We start from the raw sequence: 12,234 nt of genomic DNA, 5'->3' as shown, positions 1-12,234 counted from the left end.
TGGAAAAATCCCCTTCAAAAAAACATTAATGAAGGAAATTGACACTTAGAAATCTAAACTCTGGCATGCATCACAGTGGCCAGGGACACTTTGGGTCGCTGCTTGCATATTGTGCATAACTAATTTGCATGCCGGGAGGCTGCTGAAAAGGATTAGGTGCACTAGGATTGTACACTTGTATCTTCCATTCATCCTTGTCACTTCCATTGCTGTAGTTGAATCCCTTATTGTATAAAAGCAAGTTGTTTCCCTGAACACCAGAGAGATTCACTGAAGCTTCCAATATATCCTCCCAGCTATCAGTTTCATCGTCATCTAGCTGAATCAATGGTTCCCTGTCCTCATCTCCATCAAACTTTTCAGGAAGACAACTGTCCTCGAATTTATCCTTAAAAGTACCGACCACAACCAGTTGTTTGTCTCTGTCATCTTCTGTTGCACTTGACCTCGAATCCATAACTGATGATGATGGTGATGTCGTCGGTGATGATGGTGATGTTAGCTGCCACATTCCGTTGATGAAAGTCTCAAGAGCCTGAATTTGTATCTGTGGGATCCGATCCACAAAGGGATACTCATGACGCCCACAAAATCCCATAAGTCTACACCAGTCATAGAACTCCCACAGCTGGTTTGCTTGCAGAGCTGCTTTCTTGTATATCCCAAAAGCTGCTATGCAACTCCTGTATGGCATTTGAAAGAGATTGTCCAACAGCAAAACAACGTCCCTTCTAAATATGGTGTAACAGATGAAGCTGTCTCGAATGATGTATTTCATTGCTGACTGGATCAGAAAGCTCTTGGCCGCAGCCCCGGTTGGTCTACAATCCATAACTCGATCAATCAGGCTTTGAAGCTGTGGCAAAATCTCAAGCATCCTTGCAATTTCTTTCATTTTTTCTGGTAAACTTTCCGTCTTCTCCAAATCTTCATTGTAAATTAGATTACCATCAAACGAGAAGCGACCAAGAGACTCCTCTAGCAAATGTGCATATGATCTGATAAACGTGGTGTAACTCTCGGGAGCGGATGAGGAAGCATCCTGGAAACGACAAGGGTATAAAGAGATAAAACCATATGACCGATTCCACAGCATTTCTGATCGAAAGGGGCTATCTTCAGGCAATGATCTAAGCAGCCGGTGTAGAAGGAGTAAGCACTTCAGTGCAACTCGCCAGCTTCTAGTCTTTCCGAAACGGCGGGAGAAACCAAGTGAAAAAGCACGACAACTATTAGGAGAAATGGAGAATATTTTCAAGAGCTCATGGACATATCTGTCAGGCAGTGGCAAGCTATCCGGGGTTGTTGCCTTCACAATGATAAGCTCAACATTGCAAAACCCTGCAATTGTGGCAATTTTAGCGCAGCTGACACTCCCGTGCTCTCTCAGAGCAGTGACAACTTGCCGCACCCGCCTATTCATGGTTTCCTTTCCTAGAGACCTTTGGGCTTTGGGGTCGAAATGCATGAACATGAGGGCAGGAATTGGTTATTTAAGGTTAGTTATGTTAAAGAAGGGTACCAAGGTTTACACTTAGTATCCCTCGAAATGACCGAAACCAAGCTACAACTACAAGAAAAGTGTTTGTTTTTATATATACCAACTAAAAATATGCAAGAAAATGTTGTTGTCAACAGGTTGGGAAAGAAAGCTCAGACCTCAGTCATCTATTCTGTGATTGATTCTTCTTAGGATATTGTTAGGCTAATAAGGTGAGCTCTACTCCTGCTCCTTTTTGTCTTTTGCTTCATACATATACAAAGAATGACAAAGGTACCAAGGAAACCTCCCTGGTTCTTGCATGTCCTTAGGGACAAATACAATGTACATTGTTTTCGAATTATTATCTTGAGTTTAGATGGTACAGTTTAGAATGCCTCAGCTTCGATGGAGAATCAATGTGAAGTACTACATGTTAATAACAAAGCTTTATAGTGAAAGACAACAAAGTACTACTTTTCCATTGATGGGAAAACAATTAGAGATACATATGCTATATCATTGATTGATGTTCAAAACCTCAAAAATATCTTACCAATTTGACTTTATTGAATATACTAAATTAAAGTTGTCTAATTTCATCTAAACAATCAATTACCACATTACATATAAGGATACAAATAGGATAATATATAATTCGGTTCAAATTAATTGACCGAATCGAATCAATTTAGCAATTTGACCCGTTATCAAAATTATTTAAATTGATAATCAAAATAAATTTTAAAGATATTTTGATTATTGAGTAATTTTATTTAATAATTTAAAAAACTAAAATAGGTATATGCTATCCAAATAAGTAAAATACATACATACACATATAATGTGTAGTCTTTGGGTTTTTTTTTTTTGGTTTTGAAAAAAAAAACTAAGGAAAGAAAAGGAACCTAAGGTAAATAAAAGTCTCAAAATCCCCAACTCTCTAACTCTAAAAACAGCTGCATCGCTTCTACTAGAAAGCAAGCCAATTAGGCAATGGTTCTACTAAAAGATCAGAGATTGCCACCCACAGAAAAGAGAAAGATCCAAAAGGTAATATTTCCTTTAAGGTCCAAATGATTGTCCAACCAAATCCATCCAAATCTAACCCAACCACAGGCAAGATCAAATATCCCTTGAACAGATGCTAAGTTAACGTTCAAACTTTGTTAAGAGACTTGAGCAAAGTGTGCTCCCTATCAGCCCCATGCTTAGCCAAACCATCTGGCATCAACTTTGCTTTAGAAGATTCCAAACATCTTTCCTTGTTGTTTGAGAAGAGTCTTCCAAAAGCATTCAGGGTCGAGGCTGTAAACGCAACAGTGAAGCTCTTGAATGTTGTTCCTACAAGAGCACTTGAATCATACCATGCAAACTTTGCCCCGTTGACATTAAATTTATGGATACTTGATTTCCATTACCAATTTATTATCTTTTTAAAAGTTCTTTTGCAGTAAGCATAATAATAAATAGAGTAATAAAAGTAATTCGAAACAACTGATAAAGCTCACGGATTAGTTTCACTTTGAAATATTATGAAGAATTTAATTTAGTAATTCAGATACAAAATTAAAAAATCTTTCCCTTAACTTTTTCCTAAACTATAAATGCTTTTTCTCTTTTCCCTGTTACCCACAAATAAGTCTCATCACTTCATCAATAACCATCCATTAGGAAAACCCACCACTCTTAATTAGTCATATAAATTATTATTATTCATTACGTACATTAAAACTTTTTATACTAGCTGTTACTCATTATGCATATTAAAATATGTTCTTTAAGTAACTGTTTCTTCTTACTTTATTAATAGAACTTTGACAATTTATCCAGTACAGAACAAGATTTCTTTGATAGATGCAAATAGAGATTCAGATTTAGCACTCTTTCTCTCTAAGTATTCCCACTTGGATTCTCTTCTACTTGAACATTTCTTTACCTTACTCTGATGCTTACTTATGCCTTAAATATTTTTTCATTTTAGTAATATCTCACTTACCTATTCTCAACACTTTATTCATTACCATCTGCCACATCACTCAAGTATTTTTTTTTTTTCACTTTCAATACATCCTTTTTACTTATTTACAACTCTTCTACAAAACCAAAATTCTTCCATTAAAAAAAATCGTGAACCAAAATTTATCTCTAGAGACGCACTAATTGTAATAAAAAGAGCAACAGAGACTTCATCCCGTTTGTATGCAGGTCAAGTTGATCGTTTCTTTGGTTCTTCAAAGCTTGATTAGAGTTTAACTGTTGACTACATCCCATGTTATTGACAAGATATATAATATTAAAGAACAAACTCATGTATACTCACATGGTAATTTTTAATTATATATAATTAAAGATTATCATATTAATTTTGTTTTTTTATTTATAAACACTTGACATGTATTTATATTGTTTATGAAAAAAAATTTAATTACATAATGATTTTTGCGTTAAAAGTCATCGGAAAATTCTTGTTAAGTCCACGGAGACTAAATATGATCTTTACGTGGACGGTGGAAGACTTTCCAAACTTGAAAACTCATATGTTGCATGCATTGCCCAGTTAAAAAGGCCCTTCGGACAAATTGACTTTAATTTCCTAGTTCTTTTTCTAACCCAGAGAATAAGTTAGCATCTATGTCAACATGGAATTGACTGGACTGAACTTTGGGTCCAACTCAACAGCTCAAGTAACCCAGAGAATAAGTTAGCATCTATATATTTAAATTTTCTTAAATATAGTATTATACCAAAAATCAGTCACTAGTTAATTAAAGTTAATCATTTAAATTTAATCAAAACGTGTCCAACAAATGCTTTTGGCTAAGTTACTTGTTCCCTGGGTTTTCAAGTTGGGAAAATAGGAAAAAGGCATTTGGGCAGTTTTCCACTGTCCAGACAGAGATCATATTTAGTCTTCGTCGACTTTGACAGGAAATTTCCAATGACTCTGACTAAAAATCATTATGCAATTAAAATTTTTTTATAAATGATTTAGACATATGTCAAGTGTCCATTCATTTATAAATAAAATATTAAAACTAATTAAAAATTATCATGTGAGTTTAGATGAATCCCTCTGTTAATATTATTTATCTTATTATATTAATGGAAAACATAAATTCATAAATACTAACATGATAACTTAATTATAATTGATATCTTGATTTATTAAACATCTTAAGAAAAAATTATTTAATAATTTTTATCTGATTTTGACATGTCATACAAATTTCTATATCTATAATCATATAAAACTCGACTGCTTTTGTCAAAAAAGTTTGGGCCAAGGCCGTTGTCCTTGACTTAACGATGACTTTGCTTGCTTTAAAGAGGAGTCTCCACCCTTCACCTTAGCTGGGCAACTCACCCGAGGCATCTGCTTGTTCTCATCCCATGTTTCTTTAGTTTTCTCTCATTAAACCATACCTTTACCTTGATATTGAGCGGATATTTTGGGGGCATGGAGGCAGATATGGGCAGCAGGATTACTCTTGTTGGTACTGTTATTCTCGCTCTCATTCATTTATTACCTGAATTTACATCCGTCCAAGCTAATGAGCTTCATCCCCACTCCAGCAACTTCTCAAAAAGTTGCAGTGAGATTGAAATGAAAGCACTTCTCAAGTTCAAAAAGGATCTTACAGATCCTTCCGACCGGTTATCTTCGTGGATTGGTGAGGACTGCTGCAAATGGTCTGGTGTTGGTTGCAACAAGAAGACAGGGCGTGTCACGAAGCTTGATCTCAGAAGCCCATACGACCAGCTTTTCCTTCAGGATTTCAGTCCTTTACCGACTTTTGATTCAAGATTGGGCGGTAAGCTAAATCCTTCATTGCTTGAATTGAAATATTTAGATTACTTGGACCTAAGCTTGAACAATTTTGAAAACACTTCAATACCAAAGTTCATCGGTTCACTCGAGAAGTTGACTTACCTTAATCTCTCTCTGTCCTCCTTTGTTGGATTGATTCCCCCTCATCTTGGAAATCTCTCAAACTTGCGTTTTCTTGATCTTCAAGCATCTTCAGGTTTTGACAATTATCCCCCAACCATTTGGGTTTCTGATTTGAATTGGATATCCAAAATTTCTTCATTGAAGTTCCTAAATCTAGGCTACGTGAACCTGAGTTTGGCATCGACCACTTGGTTGCAAGCTGTTAATAAGCTTCCTTCTCTGGAGGAGTTGCATTTCCCTAGCTGCGACCTCAAAAACTTGCCCCTTTCTCTTCCAGTTGTTAACTTCAGTTCCATTCTGGTCATCAACCTTCAACAAAATAATTTCGGCTCATCAATACCTCGTTGGTTGTTTAACATGAGTACCCTTGTAAGCCTAAACTTGGGGTACAATGGAATCAACGACTCTTTGAGTGACATTGATTGGAGACATCTTTGTAACTTGCGGGTTTTAGATCTATCGGTAAATAAGATTAATGGTAAATTGAACAGCTTTGTCGATGGTTTATCGAAATGTGGCAACATTGCTTTGGAAATGTTGTACTTGTATTCCAATAATGTAGGCGGACAAATACCTGAGACCTTGCGACATCTTAAACATTTGCGAAGTCTCCTAGTCAGCAATAATTCTTTCTCAGGTTCACTTCCAGCATCTATTGGGAACTTGTCATGTTTGGAGGAATTAGACGTCTCTGCCAACAACTTAGATGGATTTGTTCCTGAAAGTATTGGACAACTAAGTAAGTTGGTGAGATTGTTTCTTGACGGTAATTATTGGGGAGGTGTCTTATCTGAGACTCATTTCCTCCGCCTAAAAGCCTTGAAATACTTTACCATATCATCTGGAAACACGTCCTTGGAATTTGATGTGGGACCGAAGAAGTGGGTTCCTCCTTTTAGCCTGAAATCTATCTCCATCAGTAATTGTCGAATAGGTCCAGAGTTTCCCGCATGGCTCCAAACCCAGAAGGAACTGGAGTCTCTAATCCTCGCGGAAGCAGCCATTTCAGATGAAATTCCTGATTGGTTTTGGCAACTAAGTCCACAGCTTCAATATTTGGATCTCTACAACAACAAATTGAGGGGGAAGCTTCCCAGATCGTTAAAATTTGCACCCGATGCGTTTGCTGTGGACCTAAGTTCTAACCAATTCGAGGGCCTACTTCCCCTCTGTTCTAATGTCAATGTTCTCTCTTTGAGGAAAAACTTGTTTTCAGGACCTATTCCAAAAGACATTGGTCTACAAATGCAGATGCTAGAATCTTTAGATCTTTCTGAGAACTCTCTTAATGGTAGTATCCCTTCATCCATAAGCAAGTTAGAAAACTTAAAAATTATATCTCTTTCAAACAATCAACTCACCGGAGAGATACCTAATTGGGAGAGTTCAGAATTTTTGTGGGCCATAGATCTCTCAAACAACAATGTATCCGGTAGCATTCCAAGCTCAATTTGCTCACTGCCTTGGCTTTATACATTGAAGTTGAGCGGCAACAGTCTTTCTGGAGAGCTGTCATCTTTACAGAATTGCCGGAGTCTGTCTGAACTTAGCCTTGCAAATAATCAATTTTCTGGAGACATCCCCAGATGGATGGGGGAAGTGCTACCATCCTTGTCAATACTAAGTCTACGAGGCAATATGTTTAGTGGAAAGATTCCTGAAAATTTGTGTGATCCCGTTGATCTCCATATCCTGGACCTTGGAAGTAACAATCTATCCGGACAAATCCCGCCATGTTTAGGCAATTTAAGGGGCTTGCGTAACTTGGCTTCTTATACTCCTTTCAAGCCCGGTAATCGTCCTGCCTACTTGGATGAAATGGAGTTCTATGTTAAAGGAAGGATACTTAAATTCACCTTGATTCTTGATCTCGTGAACATCATAGACCTGTCAAGAAATAATCTACAGGGTGAAATCCCAAAAGGAATAGCAAGCCTCTCAACCTTAGGTACCTTAAATTTATCCAGGAACCAATTGACAGGAAAGATACCAGAAAACATCGGAAGCTTGCAACTGTTAGAAACTCTTGACCTCTCAGGCAACCATCTTTCAGGCCCAATCCCTGCAAGTATGTCATCCATGACATCATTGAACCATTTGAACTTATCTTACAATGACTTGTCTGGCAAAATCCCTTCTGTCAACCAGTTCCAAACCTTGAATGACCCTTCCATTTATGAGGGAAACGGGAAACTTTGCGGGCCTCCATTACCAACCAAATGCTCAAAACCCACTAGCGATGACCATCCCATTAAAGATCATGATGATAATACGCCTGCAATGCTCTGGTTCTACATCGCAATGGCAATGGGATTTATAGTGGGATTCTGGGCTGTGTGTGGTTCTTTGATCATCAAAAAGTCTTGGAGACATGCCTACTTCCGGTTCGTGGATGAAATGATGGATAGAATTTACGTTAGCTATGCGGTGAATGTGCCACCCTTGCTGAAGAAATTGAGGGGAAAACGGAACTAGGATCCCTTGTGAAGAGGTAGCATCTTTCACTTATCGTGGATTGTTTCTAGTTTAAATATATTTGTAGCAAAAGTGTTGAGATTTCTATTTGGATTTTTTCCCCATCATGTAAACTTTCATTAGCTTAAATATTTTAATTCACGTAGTTTAATTTTCGACTATCATTTAAGACAGAAGCATGCATTCAAATATTTTTCAGCATCAAGTGTCTAATATGATATTTGAGTATTTGATTTAATAATAAATAAATGTATCTCATGTTCAAAACATATCAATAAAAAAATAATATCTAATATGTATATATTAAAATTTTCAACTAGCAAATTGAACCTGAGTAAACTCCTTTATCAATAAATTAAACGTAATTTTAATTTTAAATTCAATGAAGAAAAAAATGGTATTTTTTTAATAAGTATGAATTTTTTTTATTTTTTATTTAAAATATCTATAATAAACCCATAACTTTTCTAGCTTTTTTTTTTAAGAATAAACTATATCTAGAAAAAGAAATTACCATATCAGGTAGTTGAATTGAATAGAAGTTAATTATACAAATAGAAATTTGATAAAAGCTTGTAAGATAAGTGCTTGGGGAAGTACACAAACTGTTTGTCGAATCCAATATTATATAAAACCAAATGTTTGCTTATACAAACTCAAGATGGCATCTATCATTCAATAATTCAATGATTTATTGATTGATATCAGATCTAATTGTTTAATTTGATTTAATTAAGAGTAAATTAACATATATTGCCAAGATCCCTTTAGAGCTATTTATTGGACAGTTGACTTTCACTTCTTTTTCTTTCAATTTATTTCTTCATTCCCTAATTTTTCTTTTTTAATATTTTTTGCATACTTTCTTTATTTCCTTTTACATATACTTATCACTTAGCCAAACTCAATAATCCTCCCACTAGCTTGCACATTTGCTACATCCTGTCATAGGTTGTGCCATTAGATTTTTGACCAAAATGAAAATAGTAAGATTAATTAACATTTGTATAAGGCTTCCTTAGGTGAAATTCATAAAATTCTTAATTGAAAACTTGCAAACCCTTTGTCATCTTTGGACCCGAATTCTCATTTACTAAGAAACATTAAGGAATTGATTTATCAAAATTGAGAGTATTCAATAACTCACCTTTATCGTAAAGCTAATTAATGTACCAACTGGATGACTACACACCACGAAGACTTGTCTATAAGTTTTAATATTTTTTGTCTTCCCTTGTCGGGAATTTTAAGTTATATTTTCGCAAATAACCCTTGTATCAAAAAAAAATTAACTAATCAGTAAAATTTAGTTAATACTTAAAATATCAATCATATTTAAAGATTGGTAGAATTAATTCAAGTAGAAAATGAAAAATATGTAAAATTCAAAATTTAAACATTGCTGAATTAAATATAGGAGGTAATCACTATTTTTTTTTTTGCTTAAATTATTTCGGTTTTTGTAATTGAACTCCTACATTTTTATCATATCCAAAAAAAAATCTTTTTTCTTTGATTTGTATTTATAAAAAACATTATTTTTTTATTTTACCTCAAAAAACTCTTATTTCATAATGTAAATATAACGAAAGTTAATGACACTGTCGATTATGACTACTTGTATACATACATTGAGGACGTACTAAAGTATTTGTTGACATGAATTTGAAAGAGCTCTTGATTTGAATCCATTTTTTGAATTAAAAAACTACATGCATTTATCAATTTTTTTTTTTTGAAAGCAACAAGACTTTTATTTCAAGAAAAGGCTTAATATATTTTATTAATCTGACAAAATTATTAGTAATTGTTACATTATGAATCCATTCATTGATCCAAAGATGATGCATTAAGAAAAGCTTATAAGTACAATAATTCATCTTTTGATACAAATTTGTCTTCTAACAAGGGACTAGGTACATCCTTATTAATGGAGACATTAATTCACCCAACAAACTCCGTAACAATAGTCAAGCCGCCCCCTAGTACATGATCCCAGTCATCTACGGCCAACAATTGTGAAAATGAAATTTGCCAAATGCCAACATCAAGGACTCGTTCTAATGTTAAAGAGAAAACAAGAAAAAGTGAAATTCTTAAACTCAAGTTGCGAAGAATTTATTATTAGATAAAATATTTTATTTTTTAATTTTTAATTATAATTTCATGTAAATTATTAATATTTGAAATAAATAATAGAACTCAAAAATATAAATATTGTTAATAAAAAATATGAAAAGATTAAGATTTTTTTTATCTTTTTTTTTTCTCCTAAACAATGTGGCTGGTCAAGGGAGGGGAGCACCCTTGAGAGCACCAGATGGATGCTCCCCTCTCTTAGGGAGAGAATTTTTTTTTGTGAGAGAGAAAAAATTTTAAAAAACCAAAAAATTATAATTTATATAAAATAATTTTAAAATTAAAAAAAATAATTTTTTTAATATTATCATATCATTAAATTAACAAAAATTTTAATAATACACTAACAACTGATCTTATATGTCTAATGAAAAATATTTTTTTAAAATAGATTATTTATTTTAAAAATTAATAAATTAGTGTAAAATTATAATTATAAATTATAAATGAAAATATTTTATTTGTTATTATTAAAAATAATTAAATAAAAATAAAAAATATAATAATTAAATAATTTAAAAAATTTCAATCATTTATCAAATACACTATAAATTAACAAAAGAAATGCCGGATAATGATTACATTTCCTTGCCATTGACTCCAGGGTAATTGCGGAGTTGTGGCTGAAGAAACACGGCAGAGCAGATGTGTCGTTGTACAGTGAAGTCATGGTAACTGGTGAATTCACATGTTTGTCATTGGGAATCTTTTTGCCAAGTGAAAGTGATGCTGATGTCCTAGTCGCGTAACACACCAACGCCGACGACTTTTTCGTAACCGAATACGTAAGAATAATGATCCTAAAGCTGGAGCCCACTGAAACCACGAATTCAGGCTCATTTCTAAACCAAAGTCTTGCCATCACCCACGATCATCACATCTTTATCTAATCTTCTTCACCTCCTTGTGTTCTAACGATTTACCACTTTCATAATAGAAAACCAATTTGTAAATCTCGACGCTTTTAGTAGAATGAGCAATCTCATTATCGTCATCAAACTTTAACTTCCGTTGAATCGAGAATAAATTTCCTTTGAATAATCCAATAATTTATATTCAATATGATATAAGTCTTTTAAGGTTCAATCAGTTAACATTATTATTGTCAATTTTTATGATTTCAAAATTTCATCAAGATTATCATTAATATTAAAAGAGATTATTATTGTCCAACATTTGATAACATAAATCAAATTATTATAAAAAATTAACATTAATGAAAAGCATCATAATTTTATTTAGATATATCTATTTTTTCTATTTAGATTTGTAGAAAACTAATTTGTTATAAGTGCTATAAATAATCACGACCATATAAATATTCAAATACAATAAGAGGTCCATTGACAAGATATCTTATGAATGTCATATTAGTAACTCATTGACTTTCTCTTATAAACTTCAATTTCAGAAAAATTAATTATAATTTTATCCTTAAAAGAGTTTTAAGAGTGTTATAACTATATTCTCGTCTACAACCATTAACCAACAATAACAAACACCACATCTTTTAGTATAAACACTAATAACTCAATGTTACAAATTTTTGCTTTAAATTGTGGATCATATAATTTTCAATTCTTATTGATCTATCTGGTTGAAAACATAATATATAATAACTAAATTAAGTAATAACTTCTTTTTTGAGTTAAGAAAGTTGTTTATAATAAAATGTCGATGCATACAGACCACACCGAATTAAATAAATTTACGAGACATTTTATTGGTCATAAACCAAAAAAAAAGATAAGAGTGTTGAGAGATTTTCGTAATCCGCTTCAACATCTCTCATGTTTTCCTAGCTTTATGTTTGATACCTCTTACTTCTCTCTGAGTTGCTCAATTCAAAAGAAAGTATTAAAATATGTAAAAATTAAGCTTTTATATTTTTGAAATCACAGTTCAATTTAAATTTGAAATAAATTTCAAATGTTGTAATATAATTAAAAAATAATAAAATTTAATTCAAATTAGGAAGGTACTTAATTAATTCTATTATCCAAAGTGGAACCAAAAAGAAGAAAATATTTTGCACCAAATTGAAAGAAGATATAAGGGAAAATTATCTTTTCGACTGTAACTATCATTGTTTTCTCCCTTTAAAAATATCTTTTTTTTTTATTCTATGGTAATTTTAAATTTTTTTATGTATTCGGGTATTTTATCAATTGATTAGTGTATGAGA

At 33.0% G+C, this 12,234-nt stretch overlaps 2 protein-coding genes across 3 annotated transcripts; one reads left to right on the top strand and one right to left on the bottom strand.

Moving 5' to 3' along the window:
- Positions 1 to 70: 70 nt before the first annotated feature.
- On the bottom strand, positions 71 to 1,423 carry LOC110423606 (putative clathrin assembly protein At4g32285). The gene has a single exon (XM_021437869.2). It carries the CDS (start codon positions 1,421 to 1,423, stop codon positions 71 to 73), a length of 1,353 nt encoding a protein of 450 aa, XP_021293544.2.
- Positions 1,424 to 4,805: 3,382 nt separating this feature from the next.
- LOC110423168 (receptor-like protein EIX2) lies at positions 4,806 to 10,867 on the top strand. 2 transcript variants are annotated; one of them, XM_021437318.2, is made up of 2 exons: positions 4,806 to 7,926; positions 10,654 to 10,867. In XM_021437318.2, the coding sequence occupies exon 1, from the start codon at positions 4,941 to 4,943 to the stop codon at positions 7,908 to 7,910; it is 2,970 nt and encodes a 989-aa protein (XP_021292993.1). In that variant the 5' UTR covers positions 4,806 to 4,940; the 3' UTR covers positions 7,911 to 7,926; positions 10,654 to 10,867. The 2 variants fall into 2 exon arrangements, with proteins under 2 accessions (XP_021292993.1, XP_021292994.1); XM_021437319.2 differs by lacking the exon at positions 10,654 to 10,867 and having other exon boundaries at positions 4,807 to 4,977; positions 5,057 to 8,071.
- The last annotated feature ends 1,367 nt before the right edge of the window (positions 10,868 to 12,234 follow it).

The sequence above is a fragment of the Theobroma umbraticum genome, unplaced genomic scaffold (genome assembly GCF_002168275.2).
Source record: "Theobroma umbraticum cultivar Fairchild unplaced genomic scaffold, ASM216827v3 scaffold_20.0, whole genome shotgun sequence".
NCBI lineage: Eukaryota > Viridiplantae > Streptophyta > Magnoliopsida > Malvales > Malvaceae > Theobroma > Theobroma umbraticum.
This window is presented reverse-complemented; position numbering and strand designations above follow the sequence as displayed.

What these genes read in the sequence shown, in the direction of transcription:
- LOC110423606 (XM_021437869.2), bottom strand. Translation starts at nt 1,423, where the DNA reads ATGAATAGGCGGGTGCGGCAAGTTGTCACTGCTCTGAGAGAGCACGGG.
- LOC110423168 (XM_021437318.2), top strand. Translation starts at nt 4,941, where the DNA reads ATGGAGGCAGATATGGGCAGCAGGATTACTCTTGTTGGTACTGTTATT.